Source organism: Photinus pyralis, unplaced genomic scaffold, assembly GCF_008802855.1.
Source record: "Photinus pyralis isolate 1611_PpyrPB1 unplaced genomic scaffold, Ppyr1.3 Ppyr1.4_LG8, whole genome shotgun sequence".
Taxonomy (NCBI): Eukaryota; Metazoa; Arthropoda; class Insecta; order Coleoptera; family Lampyridae; genus Photinus; species Photinus pyralis.
The window spans coordinates 34,883,896-34,904,202 of NW_022170819.1; the positions used below are offsets into that span (position 1 = coordinate 34,883,896).

At 39.7% G+C, this 20,307-nt stretch overlaps 2 protein-coding genes across 2 annotated transcripts; one reads left to right on the forward strand and one right to left on the reverse strand.

The window, feature by feature from the left end:
* The first annotated feature begins 4,990 nt into the window (after nt 1-4,990).
* LOC116178740 (switch-associated protein 70-like) lies at nt 4,991-14,606 on the forward strand. The gene is made up of 3 exons (XM_031498324.1): nt 4,991-5,242; nt 12,989-14,234; nt 14,288-14,606. Exons 1-3 carry the CDS (start codon nt 5,144-5,146, stop codon nt 14,545-14,547), a joined length of 1,605 nt encoding a protein of 534 aa, XP_031354184.1. The 5' UTR covers nt 4,991-5,143; the 3' UTR covers nt 14,548-14,606.
* A 1-nt stretch (nt 14,607) lies between these two features.
* Nucleotides 14,608-20,252, reverse strand: LOC116178741 (dynein regulatory complex protein 10). Its single transcript, XM_031498325.1, has 5 exons — nt 20,135-20,252; nt 19,816-20,089; nt 19,638-19,773; nt 14,748-15,205; nt 14,608-14,698 (listed from the first exon to the last, which is right to left on the reverse strand). The coding sequence occupies exons 1-5, from the start codon at nt 20,213-20,215 to the stop codon at nt 14,655-14,657; spliced, it is 993 nt and encodes a 330-aa protein (XP_031354185.1). The 5' UTR covers nt 20,216-20,252; the 3' UTR covers nt 14,608-14,654.
* Nucleotides 20,253-20,307: the final 55 nt, after the last annotated feature.

Below are 20,307 nucleotides of genomic sequence, written 5' to 3' on the forward strand. Positions count from 1 at the left end.
TCATCCCATTTAGTTTCATCATCTGTCGAAGAGGCTCGTGGAGTCGCCGTTGCATTGCAGTTTACTTTTATGCCGACTGATTTGCAATATTCGACAAAGCCACACCGAACATAGAAGTGTTTCGCACCGCCTCCAAGAATGCAAATTTCGTAAAACCACCAAAAACCCTGGTTGCTTTCCAGTGGGTACACACATGACAAGCAACATGTCACGTGTCGTTTTACGTATTTCTTCAACTTCATATATAGGAACCAGTATTTTCGTCTCACTATTGCACACGTCTTCTCAGCGCCGAAGTCTCCGACGCGACGTTGTCGTGATGGTAAAATACGATTTGACTCCACGCTAGATTTTCATAAATACCCATCGTCTACCATTTGCTGCTTTCTTATATCAGAGTTAGAAAACAAAAAACTGCACCGGAAAATCATTTTCCTCTTCTAACATTCTTGTGTTGTGTATTAAATCGCTACAAACCGTTTATTCTGGACAAATTGATAATAATTATTACAATTCGTATAACAACCTAATCGTAAGAAAAACAAAATTACAGAGACGCGAGGACTACGCCCACGTCACCGCAAGTCAAATACTGACGATCCCCGCGCCGGCGCCGTCCGACTGCCCGTCTAGGCTCCGCCGCTCTCCAAAATCACGCAGCGCTTACACCACCAATTTATAAACAAAAACAATTGTAGGTACTGGAGGAACGAAAATCCACACTGATTTAGAGAAGATCGTACCCTCTCATCATAATTTTTGGCGAGATAAATGCAAGACTTCCTGAAATTTCATCCCATTAGGATTGGAATTTCGGAGAGGGGGGGGGGGGCAAATTTCATGTGAAAATTTTTGAAAAATGTAAATTTAGCTTGCAAGGCCTGTTTGTAGTCACGGCCGCAAGATTTTAACCTGTTGAATGCAATGCATTGGTCAGAATTTCCGAACAACCACCGGAAGTCATGATAGGCCGCCATTTATAAAAATGGCCGCCAAAAAGTGAAACTTAATGCTGAGCCCAAATGTTGGTGTGTTGGGTATCGTTTCAAATGTTTTTGAGGTCTCTAAATACGCCTGTTCCACAAAAATACGAATGAACACACGTTATGGCCTTTCGGTAGCGATATAGGGAAATATCAAATAGGCAATGGATACCTATAACTTTTATGAAAATAGGATTGTGGTTAGGTAAGTGCTGTTCATGAGCACGATCTATAGGTATGAGAAAGATCTAGTGGTCTTACGCATTATAAACTTGCCTGATAAAAGGTAATGTTTGAAACTGGACCAGAGCACTAAACGATCACTTAAAGCTTCCATTACAACTCACCGGACATAAAATGTTAGTGAACATTTGATGCTTTCTCTGGCAGTACCTAGGGAATGCAATACCCCGAAATACCGGGATCCCGCAGCATTTTTGCGGGATTAAACCCGCACATAAATGGAGCGGGATCCCGCGGGATTTGCGGGACTGAGGAATTTGTCGACCAAGGGGACGACTTTGTTTGCTTTGTTAATGAAACGCATAACGGAGAAATTATTTTTAAAATAATTGTTAAACTTTTTTCGTTAAAAATGTACTATGATTTTTGAGGCACTTTAGTAGTTCACCTTTTTGTACTTTACAGGTGATTTTTTTGAGTTCTAAGTTAGACTGAAGGTACTTTTCTTGTTGAATATTGTGATAATTAGTGATTTATTTTAATGCAGAAGTTAACCGCACAAAATTGCTTATTTGCCAATTTTGCAAATGCAAATACCGGGATCCCGCGGGATTAACATCTAACGATCCCGCAAATACCGGGATTGAGATTTTGCTGCGGGATTGCATTCCCTAGTAGTACCTCTAGGTCCTGCAAATGAAGAGTAAACCATCGTGCATAGTTGATCCAATAGGAAAAACCATGGCAGCATACGCTTAATACACTCCTTGAATGTAATGTACAAACCTTGCCTGATCGCGCGCACAAAAGTGAAGAGCAGTATTTTTTAATTTAAAACAGGGAGCCAGTACAAGAACCTCGGTGAACTTTTGATTAGCTATGAACTCCAGTCTTCAAGGGTTGTTCCGGATTGTTCACGAGCGTAGTGTATCGACCTGATGAATTTCCCTGGCTTTTTTCACATTAGTCACCTGAAACAATAATAGATACCTATAGGAAATACACCTCCTTAAATTAAGGGCAAAACGGTGGAAGGCAAGTGGATCCTCATTTTGGTCTTCGTCTACCATGTTCTTTAAAATCTGTTCCATGCGTGAAAATGATGTACTCTTTTCCTGATCTTTCTGCTTCCAAATTAGGAAATTGGGAAATTGGGCATGTCCGCCGGGATATAACTCCTCGCAACTGGGCCAATCGAGATGAGCACATTTTACTTAATTTTCCCATACGGAAAACATACTTAGAAGAAACTAAAAAGTGTAGTCGGAGCTTTGTGTCGGAGAGGATCTAGGCACAGCGCTTTACGTTGTAAATTTCTTGAATCTGGCACCGTCTCAATGGCTTGTTCCACGTTTCTGGGCCACTACAGAGGAAGCATACATCGTATTTGGTGTTAATTTGTATTAACCCGAACCTGGTGACGTGGTGCTCAGCAACATCCTGTTCTACAATTCTTATGCCATTTACCACCATTTTTCAAGAAAGGCGGAAGAATTCCATCACTCTTGTGTAGTGTACTCACACCAAGCCCACAAGGAAACCTCTAGTTAAAATGGTTGAGATCTTCAAGATGCGATGCTAGGGATGTATATAGTCAAAACCTCACCACCAGTCTGACAGATGCAGCACAAATTCCAGTCGCAGGGAGGAGTTGGAACACTATCTAGAGGGGCAGGACCGCCAGCACCAACTTTTCGTCCAACATGCTCTGAGGAATACATATACTTGGATAAAAGGGCGGGACATGCAGGTGGTTGCCAATAAAAGAAGTCACATATCTACATACCTATCTAAATGGATGTAATTTTACAATCTTTATTGGTTTGTTAAAATTACAAATTACAATTGGTGGTTCATTTTGAAATGTAATTCATTAAAAATATTGATATTTGTAATTTATTTATTTATTGTCCCTCTTATTCTAGGCCCCCAACAGGCTTACGCCCAATTACAGAGTGACCCGCATAATGCTTTTTAGAGGTGCCCCTTCAGAAGGTCTTAAGTTGTTCTATACTACTCCGGCATTTACCTTACGAATTAGGAAAACTGCAGGAAAACCTAATTCGGAGTATATTTAAATTATTTAGTATCTGTAGTTTATGCCAAATCGTTCTTTCGTATTTCTACTACCGTAGTCTAGTCAAATTACGGTTTGGGCTGGATGTAAAAAAATTCGATGAATGCGAAAATCATAGCCCCCCTGGCCGGAAACTTCCCGAACATATTGTTATTGTTATTGTTTTTTATGGAAAAATATAAAAAAAGTAAGCCCAAAGATTAACAATCAATTATTATACTAAGTAAAGTGCATCCGATGTTTTTGAAAATCCGTATTTGGCCACTTCTGTTGATAACAAAACAACGTGGCAAACCCGATCACCATAAGTTTCCTAGTCATTATGTAATTAAATAAACAAATTAAAAAACTATGCTTTGTCTTTCAAACCGGGCGACTCCCAGAGCTTTCTCAATTTTTTACAGATGGTGGAACCCTAAGACAACCATTTCCAAAAATTGTCCTGATGATTCTTGCAAATCGACGGACTGTGGAATTCTTTTAGTTACCTAGCAAATGGAATAACTCGAGAAATATAACAAGAAAGGTAACTCTGTAATAGGCCCTTGGTACTCTGATTAATACAATTAATCAATTATTACAATTTGGACAAATAGAAGTATACAATTTGGACAAATAGAAGTATAAAAAAAGTTCACGCTTCAAAGAATCGTTCGATTCAACCCAATTTGCAAAATTATTTTTGGTTGTTGATTTCTCGTGAACTATTCATCAGATTTGAACGTATATTTTTTTTAATGTTCCGATAGCTTTCCATTCGCCTATTATAGCATAGTGTACTTACACTATGATTATAGATTAACATTTCTTGTTGTATTTTCGAAATTTTTCTATTTGTGAACTAAGAAAATTCTTCGGATTTGGAAAAAAAATTCCACAGTCCTTCGATTACAAGAATCATCGGCACAATTGTTGAAATATAGGTTTTTTTGAGGTTCAGTAACTGTAAAAAAATTGGGAGTCGCCCAGTGTGAGAAAGGCAAAGCTTCGTTTTTGTTTAATTTGTTTATTTAATTAATCAATGACTATGATGCCTACGGTGATCGGGTTAGTCTTATTGTTTTGTCATCAAAAGAAGCGACCAAATACGTATTTTCAAAAATCTGTGATTCCTTTTTTTATATTTTTCCGTAAACACAATAACGTTTGAAAATGAACGTTCACGTATTTTGTAGAAAATTTGATTCCAAACAAACTAATTTCTCATTTTTTCCCTTAGAGCAATAGTTAACGAGATAATTGAAGTCAAATGCGAAAAAAATTTTCGGATTCAGCGGATTTTGTTACATCTAGTATACACTTGGTCTCGTTGAGTGAAGTGACAACATCCAGTTTAGATTACTTTTGAAGCTAATGGACTACCGTTACTACTTAAAGATAAAACTGCGTGGCTGTTGGTTGATAAATTCCTCGGAATTTCGATTTTTTTGAATTTCGACAAAAAAAGGATTTAGTGTACCAGCCGCAACCAAGACTAATCTAATTTTGAAAGAACTACCTACATTCGTGCTCGACTGTAAAGCTCATTTCGGTTAGGGTAGAACAAGGTTTCGTAGCCATCATCAGCCATCATGGAAGAGTTTTTTAAAAATCTTTGTTCTTCCCACTACCATTTTTTCTATTGCCAGTCATAGGCGAATAAATTCTTACCGAGTACTTGCAATCTAATCTGTAATTATACCAAATTCGCTTGAACAATGAATCATTAATCTGCGTTACTCATGCGGTGTTTAGAGAGATACAATCACAATCCTTTTATTCGGTATCTCGCCGCGGTAGAAAACGGTTGTTTGTGCTTCGTCGTAAAAGTGCGTAACCTCGTTAATCATTTCGGATTATCCTATCGATGTGCGTGCGTGAATTAATCAAGTTAATGAGAAAGATTTTTAGATGAGTAATTATGGCGGTCTTACTGGAGAATGTCACCAATTACGTGTGGCACGCTTTTGCCGCCCTCCAACTGGATAAGTGCGGTTCCGTGCAAAAATCCAAGTTAAAGGTGGGTAAGTTTGCGTTTTCCGCTTTTCGTCGACGGAAAATCGTGACGGTAGGGAGTTGCGTTGGGCCTATTTCGAGCGATTATGCCAACAGGTGGTGATTTTCTATTTGCCTTTTATAGAAAGTGGCGGAGCGTTTCTGTGCTCAAGGAGCCTGGTCAGTCTCGGCAAGGTCGAGATTGTTTATTGAGGTTATTTGTTGATATTGACGACTGTCCTGAACTTTAATTATCGTCCAATTATCTAGGCCGCGCAGATTAAAATGTTTAATCTTTCGCGTGTTGATAAGATAGCCGAAAGAGGAAGTTGAAGGAACTGGATTATTTAAACTCTTGTTTAGAAATGTCGTGCGTGTTGGGTTATTAATAATAATTTCGGCTGTACGTACATACTTCGGTTTTCAAGGATGCAAGTAGTTTTAATTTGTTTGTATGAAAATTGCACACGCGACGATTAAACGTGTCTAATTATAGATAAGTGCTGGAAGTGATGACTGTTGGATAGCTCCAGTTTCTAGAGACCAAATCATGACTTCCAGGTATATACGAGGATTTTAGGCACCTCATAATATAGGAAGGGTGTCTGAGACATCATTATCCAAATTCGTAATTTGATAGATTTTGAAAAAAGTTCCACAAACTTACCCCAAAAACACGATGGTGAAAAATGAGGCAAAAATTAGATGTTCAGAAAGTATAATTTTCAACTGGTACCACTAGTTCTTCCATTTGAAACAATGATGATGAGGGGCCAACTTCTCACAGCTCTCCATTTTGTACGAACTATAGGATTGATACTAGTTCCATTTACATCCTTAAAAATATTCCCAGATATTCCTAGATAGGCTTAAAAAAGTCTTTAAAAATTACTATCATTACAAGACAACCGAAATATAATAGTCCAGTCGACAGGTTGGAAGAAGTAGTGCTACAGCCTTTGCTGTACTTGCAGGAATCAATTTGGAAGGTGTCAACGGGCGCAGCATTTCTAGTTGTGGGGATTGATAAAGCTCCTCGCTTGGGCGTGCTCCAGCCCCAAACTGATGCGAGAAGTCCACACCTTTACTTGCTGATACCTAAGTGCGGAGGGGGTGGTACTTGGCGGCGTCCCTTTTTGGTGGTAGAATTAATTCGTCATTGATCTTGTGAATAATCGGTTCCTTAGGTCGTCGAGATTGTCGGGCATTGTCATTGTTGCCGCCATAAACTTTTCTCCAGCGTCGCTGATCTGCTGAGGAGTAGCGTCTGGTGTGTGAAACGGGGCTACTCCTGCTGCAGAAAGGCAGGTATTCTGCATGTACTTATGTGCTGCAAATATGCATCCCCATTCCATACGGTGCTGACGTGGTATCATACCTACACAGTGCGTGGAGGAGGAGTATGTCCTTCGGAGAAAAGGAGTGGGAGCTCGGCAAGTAAAGGACACTGGGACCTAATGCTGTCAACAGAATAAGTATGACTGCTTCACTTCGATGGTAGCATCCACCATTCGTGTCATCAACATCAGTATGAATGCGCTTTTATTTTCATCGTTTGCCTGGAACTTTTTTTGTGACATGGTCACCATGGTAGATGAGGAGAACACGACCTTGACTGCTGATTGTAATGCAGAACGGCGACATCGTTCTGAGGCCTTGGTGCTTTGGAGTATCCCGTGGGGTATTTCACTGGGCAAACTTTTGTATACGGACTGCCGTCATTGACAGTAATTGGTGTACTACTCCATCCAGCCAGTAATTCTGTGTACTGCCGGGTACCACTAGATACTGCTGAGTACTGCCGATGTACCTACTGTGATATACTGTCAGGTACTACCAAGTCCTATTTGCATGTTCTCACGAGCCCACGAAACGAAAGACCATCTTATAGACATTTTTGAATTAATGCATCGCTAAAAGATGCTATATGATTAAAGGAACGTCTAATTGCCTTGTATTGGTTATTTATACAGGGTCCTGCAACAGTGCGTTGGTTTCTCTTATCCCACACCTCGTAAAGATATAGATAATACCTATAAAAAAAATCTTATGGGCAAATGTCAACTGTAGATGGTTGCGCATCTATAGAAATTATTATTAAACGCACAGGGGGTCTCATTTTAAGGGACTAATAAATAAATAATAGAACACTGTATATTTTTAGTTGTTTCGATGTCATTTGTTGACCTCTACAATCTACATTGAAACCTATTCACTTTTTGATTTTTTGTCACGATTTTTTTTTTTTCGAATAATTCCCCATAAGCAATCCTCACTTTGATGAAGGGTGGCTACCTTGTTTTTTGAAGTTGAGAAATTAATTTGAGTAATAATGTTAATCCGAGTAAAGGCCATCACTTTGATAATCAGAAAATTGGATTTTGTGATTCAGGGGGTTTACAATGAATTGGTGAAAGTCTCATAACCATTTTTTTCAAATGGAAGTACCACTATTTTATTTCTTTACGGTCTTTTGTGTTCTCTTCAACTTTTATAAGGGATGGTCCTCGGGATGCTCTGTGTCTATACCTCTTAGTTTTTAGGTTCTTTAATATTTTTCACAAAAGTACCTATCCATTAATAAATTACCTACATGTTTGTGCACCGGACTAGGCTGTAATAATGAAAATCAAAAGAAGGGTCGAAGGTAAATGTTGTCGAAAATTAATTATTTGCTGCAAGAACTACGAGGTTTACACGCAGGACGGCCCTTATAAAAATTGAAGAGAACACAAAAGACTATCAAATAGCGAAATAAAATAGTGGTAGTTAAATACTTCGTTAGTTAAATAAAAGTTATGATACTTTGAAATTCGGGAAATTTACCATTCCATTGTGAACACCCTGTATTACTAAATCCAACTTTCTCATTATCAAAGTGTTCTCTTTACTCAGATTAACATTCTTGCTCAACTCTAGGATTCATAATTGTGATGCTTGCTTATGGGGAATTATCCGGAAAATATTAATAAGACGCAACACATATAATCCATTTAAAAAAATCGGTTATATATTTTCACCGTAAAAATGGGACACCCTGTTCATTCAAAAATAATTTCTGTAGATGCGGAACCGTCTGATATTTGCAGAAAAGGATTTTTTACCAGGTATGATGTAGGAAAGGTTAACGTACTGTTGCAGGACCCTGTATATGTTATATATGTATTATATACCAGGTTATTCATTTACCTTGAGACGATTTAGTAACTTGTAGGATCATATTTTTTGGAAAAAAGAGTCATACAACAGTTGTACAATAATTCTAAGAGGGCAATCGGTAGTCACCTTGAGGATGACCTTGATCTCGACCTCCAAGGCAATCTCAACTTCAAAATTTTTAATGGGACCCCCTAATTTTGGACTCGGTAATGAGAAGGGTTAGAGTAGGTCTCTTGGGTCTACGATGGTCTAACCAATTTTTACATTAACTGATAGATCCAATTAGGTGATAAATTAGATACTGTGCGTTAGTAAAATTTTCCGCTCTTTTAATTTCCGTGCTCAAAATGGTGGAGTCGAGCGTGAAGGTCAACATCAAGGTCACAAGCGATTAGCTTGCTTTAGAATAGTACAACCATTGTATGAAACTTTTTTCCAAAAAAGATGATTTGATCAAGTTAGTAAGTCGTCTCAAGATAAATTAATCACCTGATATGCTATATACACCGTGTGTCCCAGTTTGAACGCACCATAGGCAAACAGAATTAACTTATTTATTCGCGAAGGATTCACAAGACCTTTGATATGCATTTGAAGTATGTACGTTATTGCGCTTGCCTGATGCTAGGAAGAGATTGGAGTAGTACGTCGAACGCTAATTTCAAAGGCCTTGTAGATCCTTTGCGAAAACATACATTGCCATATCCCTATGGTACGTTCTAACCTGGGACACACTGTATGTATAACAGGTACACCCCATCCACGAGTGAGGCCTCCACAGCTCTTCATAGCCCGCATGAGAACCGTCTCGATACTCATGTCGGATCACACGCCTAACCAAGCTTCTTCAGAACAGCGACGGGTGAAGTAGCCATCTGTGGTGAACCTCATACATTCGTAAGGGTCCATCCTTTCCTGTATAGGGTGACCATATATTCGTAATAGAAATTAGCACTTTTGGCATAATTCAAGTGTCCAACTGCATGAAAGTAGGGTATCATTTCCTGGACGCAATTCCAATTACCCATTCTTTCAGCTTTTATGAAGTTCTTCAACAGCGTGCACATTCGAAAATACTGGACCTCATTTTTCAGGAGTGTTCAGCATTTCTGAAAATCACTCAGTCACCGTATGAAGGTCGGGATCATTTGCTCCCCTCAAGATAATGAACCTACCCGGAAAATTGAGCACTTGGTCCCATACGCTAGTACACTGGCAGATCAAAAGTCACAATGCAAATCTTCTGTTTAGCCAATGTACACTGTTTAAGAGCACAGTGAATGTGTACAGTGATATTTATTAAGAAGTAGACATAATAGGGATTTAGGCTAGGATTTAGATCATTGTTTTTCTCTAGGTCTACTTAAAAAAAAACAAAATCCTTCTAAAGGACGCCTAATTTTATGCATCCAAAATAACTTTTTAAAACTAATAAAACATCTGGCTGTCATATTAATTAGTTTGAATATTGCTACTTAGGATTAACAGAAAATAAATCTCTTACGCTCCTTAAACTGTTACCGGCACTATACCAATTGACAATATCAACTTTTTCTTCAGTTGAATACATCGCATGCGAACGAAAATAAAAATACGGAAGCCAAAGCAACAATATTCAAATTAATTAATGTGACAGCTAGATCTTGATTCGTTTTAAGACGTTATTTTGGTTGCATAAAATTAGGCGCCCTTAAGAAAATTTTATCATTTAAAAGTAGACATAGGGAAAAACAATACACATAAATCCCTATGTCTACTTCTTATACTGTATACCGTATTATATTCACTGGGTGGAGCATTGATGAATTTTCGAGCATCCGTACTTTTCACCACTGGTTCCAAGCTCTAGAAAACAATTCCAGCCATGACCCAGGCGCTGATGGTGAATTTCACAGCCATGATTCCTCCTATGGCGTGGAATGCGTCGTGTCTATCCAAAGCATTAACATTTCATAAAGTCTGCATTGTCAAATATGAACTGTGTAAATGGATCGGCGACCTCCAAACGAATTTATCGATGTCTACACGATCTACCAGAATCATTTAAGCGCAGCTGTGTTTGGACAGAACCCTACTCAAACGTCACATGGTTTTCTTATGGTTCTTGAAGTAGGCTCTTCATGGCGCTACTTTGATAAACTTAGCCCATGAGAGCCTTTTAGGGTCACCGTGTCTGTGTCTGTGTGTTTAGGAACCACACTGCACCTCTTCTTCACGCCTCTACTCGCCACTTAGTTTATCGGAATCTTTTAGTCGTAACTGTACATTTATTTATTTATTTGTTTATTTATTTATTTATTTTAAATACAAAAATTATTCAAAATAAAATAAAAAATCAAACTCTATGGGGTCTTCTCGTCTTAACGTCTTAGTTACATTTACAGGAGTTAGAAACCCCTCTTGTAGAAAATAAATTTTTTCTCTACGGCACTGGTCAAACTTCTACTGTAACAATTAATTTTTTGTATTTAAATAATTAATACCGCGGCTAGTTCAATAGTGAATAAATTTTTAATGACTCTTACCTTGCTGAAGATTGTTTCTGAATCTCTTATTATAATCTGAAACTGGTTTTATCACTCTCAAATAAATACTCATATAAATTGACTTGTTTGAATATATTGTTGAAAATAATCTCACCCCAAATTATTTTTTTGTAATTTAAAATATTGTCGTACTTCAGGTAACCAACGCAAATTAAAAATTCAAGCCCTGTGTCGTTGATCACGTCCAAATCTAATTAATTATCTAGATTTTTTAATATTCGTAAATAATCGAACACTTGATCCAAAATGCAATTCAAAATAATTTACACGCCTCTGGATGCTACATAAAATTTAACCCACACAAAAGAAACTGTAAAATTCACAATTTGTGAGAAAAAATTTACCAGTATCTGTTCTGGGTTCCCTTATCATTCATAAAAAATACACACGAGATAAAGTCCCGTAAGTCGACCTCTTCAGGAATATTAGAATGACTTTAAACATAAATATTTTATACAATATCCCCCAAAAATAAAATAATCTCTTATAGTTACAAAATGCAAAAAAATGCAATTAACTTACATTAATGGGCGATTTAAAATTTTCTCTAATCGACAGGTTTTCTCTTTTGGAAGATTAGCAACAATTTGGAACATTCGATGGTAGAACGCTTTGTAAAATATAATTGGACCATCAGATTTCTCGCAGTTTATTAGTTTAGATTTGGTTTATTTAGTGAAATATTTAGCAATGTTCCCCAGTATGGAAATGTTCGAAGCTACCCTTAGGATACCTAGGACTTTAACAGCCAACAAAAGCACGAATTAATTATCTTTGGAATTTTTACCGGTTGCCTTTTAATGTAGATCTAATAGCACCCCGTATACACTACTGGTTTTTTAACGTAACTAACCATTTCAAATATAGCGCAATAAAACGTTTTGCACCTTGAACCTCAACGTTTTCGTTGTAACAATTTATTTAAATGAGACCACGCTAATCCGATAATACTACGAAACGAAATGGTTCGTTCATTCGCGGTTAAAAATTATATTAGCCGACCGGTCGACTCCACTACGCAATCAAGTTCCCCAGCCACTTGTTATTAGCTTACTTGTAATGTCAATTCGTCACTAATTTAAAAAAAACACCCCGACAACATTCTCATCGAAATTGGCGCAACTCACATGTTTCGATTTAAAAACTTCTTTCTCCCACCCAATTTTTACTTATGTACTCGCCGAGCTCCAGTGATGAAACGGGCCCACCGAAAACCAAGCGTTCATTCGGTTTTTTATACTTGTGAAGGTATAGCAGAAACACCGTTCCTCATTCTCCGTCACCACGGTGTTTAGAACCGGCAACACTGTAGCACTTCGACTCTTATCTGCTTGAATACACGGTTCTTATCTTAACGTGGTTTATTTTCTCTAATTTTAGTTCCCTTCTCTTCCACACGTATAAAATTTCCTATACCGGCAGATTTCTAAATGTAACAAAAGAATCTTTAAGGCCTAAAGCGCCCACCTGGTACAACTCGTACTCTTTTCAGCGCCAGTAAAAGTTTTTCCGACTACACTCTTCATTGCTATTAGAATCCTATAGGCAGAGCCGAGAGCGAAACAGTCTCTTTTTACGTTACCCTGCTCTACTGTGGCACGCGCTTTTTCTTAACTTGACTGTGTTCTTCTTGGCGTCACTTTGCTGGATTTATTGGCGCCATTAGAAATTTTGAAAGAAATTTTTCTTGAAGTTAACCTTAGCGCCATCATAATAAGTATAAGGCATAAATCACCTCCTTCGCATCATCCACGCCTAACTTGAACCGCCTCCTCACCATGCTCTTCTTGACGAGGTCATGGTAATTATCTCCTTTTACGCGTTACGAGTTTTTTTTGGTGTCATCAGAGTTTAAAGGCACTCTTATTTGCTCCAATAGCCCCCACTTAGCTTTATTTGAGATCACCGACCTCTGACTCGGTGCCATCACAATTTTGTTGAGGACCACTGAGTTCTTGTGTCGTTTCCATTACTTATATTAGACCAGCACCAATGAGTAAAAGGTAAAATATCTGGTGACCTTATTTATAATTATTTTATATCAATAATTTCCTCTTTCTCTACAGGTACTGACGGCAAACATCGGCACACTCCTTGACATACACGGCGTGGAAAAAGGCCTCGATCACTACCGAAGCACGCCGAACCTCAACTTCGACCACTTCAAATACTACTTACAGCGCGAGGTCTTCTCGTCGCTCGCGGACAAAATCCCTCTACCCGAACTGCGCGAGTACGAGACGAAAATCGCCGAAGCCTGCTGGTTCGTTTGTCAAAAGAAGTACTTGGACCAGGAGAAGAGGATCTTCTCCGACGAATCCGTGCTGCGAATCTTCCGGATCTTCTGCCTGTTGGCGGAGCTGATTCAGGATGCCAACAGTGTCACGTACCAGGTCCTGCTGCATCCGTCGGAGGCCTCGTACGTCGCCCAAACGCTTGCTAATTCGCTTGGATGTATTTGGGACGAGGAGGATTTTATTGATCTCGGCATGTCGATCGGTGCGTTTCGTTTGGCACCGTTCATCGCCGTTTTGGAGTCGAGGTGCTTGGTGGGGATTAAGGATGAGGATGCTATTACGGAAGCCGTTACCGATTTATACCAGACTTTTGTCGATGATGTCATCAAGAAGGGGTTTTTGTACAAGAAAGGCTACATATTTTCCACGATGAAGGAGTATTGGTTCGTTTTAAGACCGTCAGAGCTCAGCTTTTATAAAAGTCGGTCGGAGAAGGAGAGGTGCGGTTCGTTGACGATCGAGGCCGGGAGCAAGGTCGAGCCCAAGGCTGGGTATAAGATCCTGTTACAAACTCCCGAACGTACCTTCGAGTTAGGCGCCAGCGACCACATGACTAGGCTCCAGTGGATTTCGGCTTTGCAGCTGGCGGCGGATCACTCGGCCACGTACCAGACGTATCAGAGGATGCAGGCGTCCAAGAGGCGATTGCAAAGGCAAGGGCGGTCACAGGAAATTTTGAGAGCTCGCGCCCAGTTACAGCTGGAAAGGAGCGCGAGGAAGGCGGCGGAGGGACAGGCCAAGGAATTGGAGGCTGTCGTTTTGGAGGAGTCGAAACGTTTGACCGAACTCGAGCAAATTCGGAGTAATCTCGAGAAGCTTTTGGAGGAGGAGACCCAGGCGAAGCGTGACGAGGAAATCGTGCGCGCTCTACAGGCGCGGGTTTTGGCAGAAGAATGGGAGAAACGCGAGGAGCTTGAGAAGTTGCAAGTGGAGCAGCGTATGCTATTGGAGGAGGAGAGGGAGAAGCGAATCGAGTATGAAGAAGTTCAGCACAAAAAGGAGTTGGAGTTGAAAGGTAAGCACCCCTTTTAGCTTCATGGAGTGGTGTAATCATACCTACCATTTTAGCCGCACAAGATCGCTTAGACCAACTTGATCGCGAACGCAGAAGCTTGGACGATGCCCTAAAGTTAGCCGTTGATAAAATACAATTGTCCGAGGAACGTAGAGAAATATTAGAGTCGCGACTGCTGGAAGTTGCACCTAGTCTAAGAGATCGCGAAGGTGACCGTATACGTCGGGCGAGATCGTTTGTGCCCAGCACGAAGGAAAAGCCCATCCTTCTGGAAGTGAGGGCAGCTACGTTGAGAAGGCCCTTAAAACACTGATTGACATTAAACTATTTATTTTAATCTTATGCTTTAAATATAGGTTTTTCATTTCTTTATTGCGTGTCGAGTCATCCAAGGCCGGACTAATTATTCCTCAAGGTCTATTAAGTTGGCGACTTCTTCTGCTTACCTTTTCCCTTGCCTTTTCCTACCACAAATATTTAACTGTCACAATCGCAATAATCTGCAGCTCTTACCTTTCTTAGACTTTTTAAACTCGATTAATCGGCGGCGATAGGCGCGCCAACCGCGTTGGATAATTTTGGCGGAGTAATTGTGCAAGAACAACTCCACCTCCTCTTCGCTTCGAATCCGATCCGCCTCCTTTTCAGCTAGAACCCCATTGTACTCCACCTCCTGCTGGCCGAAGAGCATCCGCAGCTCTTCCAATCGTTCGCTCTCCTCCTTATATCCAGCAGCGAGGTCCTCCAGCCTCTCCTGCGCGCTCCTAACGTCCGCATCGAATCTGACCAGCCAATTTACTACGTCCATTTGAACCTCCGCTCTTTTAGCGCGAAGCGCCTTTTCGTGTCGCAAATCTTTGGAAAGCAAACGTTGATATTCGACCAGGGCTAGTCTTACATCGCTCGCTAAATGTGACTGGCGAACAGAGCTAGCTGCGTGTTTTTGGCGCAATTCTTCCGCCGTTTTTCGCCTGTCCAAAGTTAAATTAATCAATGATTAAGACCTCTTGAGATCGATTGTACCAGAATCAGCTCAGTTGGGGAAATTTGTTTGCCTAAGATTCTGAAATTATTCAATCAAGTTTCCTAATTAGCAGTCAAAAGAAAAGTACGTTTTTTTGCGAATCCAAAGCTGCTGGATTGAAGAAATTTCCTTTACAAGCCATTATAAAATTATACAGGGTGTTTTTTAAAGTGCTATAAGGCGATATCTCGAAAACGGTTTTCAATTATTTTTATTAAATTTTGGTGACATAAGGATCTGCATAAGGATTTATAATTTTTTAATTTTTTCTTTTTATAGGGGGGGGGTTACTTTAACATTTTAAATCAACTGATTTTTTGAGGGTCCTTAGGAGTTTTTCAGAGATATTAATAGTTCCTTATTAGCCAAAAATATCTCGATCTCCAGGAATATTTAAGTACATTTTAATGCCCTTAACAGTAATTAAAACTTTTTGGGAACCCCAACAGTTTTTAACCTTAAGAGTCTCCATGAACCTCCAAGGGTTTTCTATGAATCTCTAAAAGTCGCCCAGAGGTTGGTAAAAAAGCACTGAAAACAATTAAAACCACATACAAATTGGTTATTTAGCGCCTAAATGGTTAGGCAACTTTTACTTGTTACTCAGTTACTCATATGGACTTAGCTTGTGCTCCAATGGTCGACCCCAAGTATTCTAAACGTGTTTTCACAACCATGGAGTCGAAAAAAAAGGGCCAGCCTTTAGCAATCACCATTTTTGTTTATGTAGCGCCCCCCCCCCCTATCCTAAAATGGGGGTTTCAAGGGCGAATGAGCGTGGCGCCACGTCGGAACGTTAAGGCTCAAAGAGCACATGTGCCAATTTTCATAGCTTCACTCAACAGTGCCAACTTTATCTTAATTTAGGACTTAAACTTAGAGGGCCTTTAAAAGCTTATATGAAACCGTAGCTCTTTAACAGGTTTTTAACGATCTTTAAAGGCCTTAGATACCTTAAATGTCGGAAACGGTCTCTAAGAAACTAATAAAACCTCAAAGAGTGCCCAGAAGACATTTGGAAACTTTTAGTCCTTGAGGTAAGACTTTCCTATTTTAGAGCCACTCCTTGTCAGTTATTAGAATGATTACGGAGCTTAACTAAGAGCTTCAAGGGCCAACTTAAGGGTCCGTACTTTAAAGGTACCTCTGAATGCCGTTAGTGGTCTCCAAATAGCCAGTATAGGTTCCTCTATTAGGAACCTTTAGGGAAGCTTTATTAGTTTTTGAGAGTGTTTAAGAATTTGTATGAGGCGCAGAATTTTTTACAGCCCTTGAGTGTCTTTTATAGTCTATAAAAGCATTTTAAAAGAGTCCTCAGGAGCCTTCCAGAGTTTTTAATAAGCCTTGAGAAACCAAATAACCAAATCTTAAAGGGTCTGTAAGACTCTAAGTGTCAGAAGCAGGGACCCGAATCCAAATGAAATATCGGTTCCGGTTCTGTTTATATTTAAGCGAAAATATTTATAACGGTTCCGGTCCGGTTTCGGTTCTAAAAAGAAATAACGGTTCGGTTCTGCGCATTTTTTTCGCTCCATAACGGTTATTTGCGGTTTTAGTCTTTTAGAACGTATGGCATGTATTTAAACTTAATTTCTTACTAAAAAACAGAAAAAAAATACACAAAAAGTAAGAAACATACGTAATGTTTCCTATTTTTACTTTCTAAAACCTCGCCCCTCTTTTTATTATTTACATTTTACAGTAGTTGCTAAATTAGCGCCACCGCCACCCGAATACCTTCAATTTCGACACCTTATTTAAAATTTATAATCCACCGATGGCAATCTTACGGCCCAGTTGCACAAAAAAAATAGAAGACATTTGATTGGCTTTATATTACAGTAGGCATCCAATCAAATGTCAAAATTCTTGTTTAAACTCAGATTTGGCCAATAATGTAGGATTTTGATTATAATTCGCTTTCCTGCAACCGGCCGATAAAGTAATATTTTATCAATTTTCAGGACGCAGTTGCCGGCGCGTCCTTCAACTTCCAATAACCTGTTAAGAACCGTAAAAAACCGAAAAGAACCGAAAAAGTAATATGGGTTCCGGTTCTCAATACGTTGCCATTTCTGAAGGAATAATAAAAGGAGATATTCACAATTAAGTAGATGTGTCTCGTCTAGAAGATCTTTTCGCGCTTGAGAGTATCCTCCTCCGACACTCCGTTCTGGAGATATTATATATCCAATAGATGTGTCTCGTTCAGACGATTCATTTTCCCTTTGTGGGTACTCCCCTCCGAAACACCGTTTTCGAGATATTCAGTCTTAAAGTTTTGCCATCACCAATGAATATATTCCTTCCAGACGTTCCAATCGCCCTTTGTGTGTACCCTCCTCCGAAAATCCGCTCTTGAAATGTAAGGAATTGTAACCGATCACGATAAATACGTCCACGAAGAGGACTAAATGATTGGTAGAAATACCATGAATGATAAAATCTATTTCTACCCCCGTGCGCCCCCCCCCCAATAAAATCTTTTTCTCCCCCCGTGCGCCCCCCCCCCCCTGCAAAAGTTTTATTTGGCACTACTAAGGTCATGTACATGCAAAATCTGAGGTCAATTGGTTGTCACATGCAAAAGTTATGTACGTTTTACTTTCAACGATAGCATCTCAGGAAATATGTATCCCCCCCCCCCCCAGTAAAATTTGATGTCTGGCGCACCATCATTTTCCTAAAAATAGTTTAAATCTGCAAAAATGGGTCCGGACGGGCAGACAGACGGACAGAAGAACGACAGACGGACGGACAAAACGCAGACAATAGCACATTTTTTTAATTTTTAAAAAATGCGCTAAAAAATACGAAATATCGTGATTTTGTTAGTATTTATTTTTAGCGCATTTTTTGAAGAATTAGAAAGTGCTATTGTTTGCGTTTTGTCCGTCCATCCGTTCGTCCGTGCAGGCCCAGTTCTGCCGTTTTGAACTACTTTTAGACCAATGGTCTTGGAATTGTTTGCAATAGATAGCCTATACCTTGAAAGTGTGCCAGGCGGCCAGCAAATTTTGCTGGCGGGGGTATGTCCTAAGATGCTGTTTTTGAAAGTAAAAGTAAACACACCTTCCATCCTTCACGGTATTCTAATGAAAGGTCTCATCGAAATAAATTCGTTTGTACAAACTGTAACTTTCCCGCGCAATTCTTTTTGGAGATCGGATGACGGGGCCGGGAGTGTGGGGGTTTAAAAGTTAATCTTTCATGATATACTAATTACAGGTCTCAACGAGAGGAACCGTTTTCCACCAACGTTTTTCTGGGTCCTTACCAAAAAGAGCGCTGTGGGAGGGGGGGGCTGGTTTTATCTTCTAATGAAAGGTCTCAACCAGAGGAATTAATTTCTACCAACCGTAGTCCTCTCCTCTATTATATACCCTTATACCTTCAGAACACAATGTCGAACGAGGGTACTCACGAAGGGCGATTGGGACGTCTAGATGAAATATGTCCATTGGTGATCTCAAACCTTTAAGAACGAATATCTCGAAACTAGTTTGTCGGAGGAAAATATATACTCTCACTGGCAAAATGAATCGACTGGACGAGACATATACGTATATTCGTGAAATCGAAGCAAATACCTTGACAACGAAGTGGCGGAAGAGGATACTTATAAAAGGCAAGTGGAACGTCAGGACGAGACATATCTATTGGTGATGTCAAAGCTTTTAGTGCAGTGCAGTTTGGACTGACATTAAATTCTTTGAGATCCTCCTTTCCTTTTAAGATTCCAGTCTTTAAGCTTTTGTGAGTTCTTGAGGGCTTTCAAGACAGTTAAAGGTTTCTTAACGATAGTTAAGAGCTTCAAGGTCCGTTAAAAATACTAAAGAATCTTTAAGTGCCGAGAGTATTTAACGGTATTTATTTACCTTTGTAGGTCTGTAAGAACTCTCCAAGAGGCACTTAGTTTTAAGAGTTTTAGTCTTTAGGAGTGTTCGAAAACCGAACCTTGAGAACCATTTATGACCCTTCAGATACCTCTATAGGTTTTTAAGGGTTTACAGAGATTTTATGACTCTGAGTAAGCCGCCAATAATCGCAAAGGATCTCCAAAACCATCTAGGGGTTTTAAAGGACCAAAATTAGATTGTTCAATCTTTAAAGCGTGCAGTGTGTGTAGTCTTTAAGGGATTTCGTATTAACTGGTTATTAGTTTTTTCAAAAGCGTTTTTGTACTTTAGACTCTCCGGTTTTCTGAAATTTTTGGAGAATGTAAGAGACCTACCATGCAAAAGCTCCCTCTGTAATATTCTGGCAGCAAGCTCTTGATTTATTTGTAAAAGGTTAGAACGAATAATTGACCAGCCGTCACTTTGGAAAACTTTTGATAACGAGTCCAAGGCACAACTGTCTGATTAAAGGCCACTTACGTTGCTTCAATTACGCCCCTCCTCAGTTGTGCACCGAGTTGATCCACTATCCTCTGATAGCTGAAGAGAATACCGTTTTTCTCATCTAACTGGTTCTCCCAAGCTCCCCGCTGTTCATCCACTCGATCGTTTAGTTCTGCAAAGAAACGTGCCGTTTTCCATTTAACTTAAGAAATACCTTTAATGTCCGCTCGTATCCTTGCACTCTGGAGCCACGCGTTGGTTAAGCACTGACGGTGAACCTTCTCCTCACTGACTGTCTTCTGCAACCTATCAGCTGCTATCGCTCTGAGCTTCTGCATTTCTTCCACCAAGCGTAACGCTTGCGGGTCCGCCAATTTCGCATGATCGCGAAGAGTCTTATCCTTGAACGCGGTGTTATTCCAAACGGTTTCTAAGTATTGACGCATCTGAAACCTGCCCGGATTGTCGAGAAGCTTAGGCAGACAAATCTGAAAGGCCCAATCAGGTGCAACTTTGACGAAAGGGGCACTTACAGCAATTTTTAGTTTTTCGATTGTCTCATTTATAATGTACACGAGGCGAATAATGCAAACCTGGAAGTCCACTGCGTCCATTTTTTAACATTTTAAATATTGATTATTATGGGGTTGCCATGGCAAACGCGTTAGATCAATGTTAGTAGTCTCGTGAAAGTATAAAGCGGTAA

Coding starts and splice junctions, on each gene's coding strand:
- LOC116178740 (XM_031498324.1), top strand. CDS start 5,144: ATGGCGGTCTTACTGGAGAATGTCACCAATTACGTGTGGCACGCTTTT. Junction 5,243..12,988: donor TGCAAAAATCCAAGTTAAAG/GTGGGTAAGTTT, acceptor CTTTCTCTACAG/GTACTGACGGCAAACATCGG. Junction 14,235..14,287: donor AAAGGAGTTGGAGTTGAAAG/GTAAGCACCCCT, acceptor CTACCATTTTAG/CCGCACAAGATCGCTTAGAC.
- LOC116178741 (XM_031498325.1), bottom strand. CDS start 20,215: ATGGACGCAGTGGACTTCCAGGTTTGCATTATTCGCCTCGTGTACATT. Junction 20,090..20,134: donor TCGAAAAACTAAAAATTGCT/GTAAGTGCCCCT, acceptor TGGGCCTTTCAG/ATTTGTCTGCCTAAGCTTCT. Junction 19,774..19,815: donor GATACGAGCGGACATTAAAG/GTATTTCTTAAG, acceptor GTTTCTTTGCAG/AACTAAACGATCGAGTGGAT.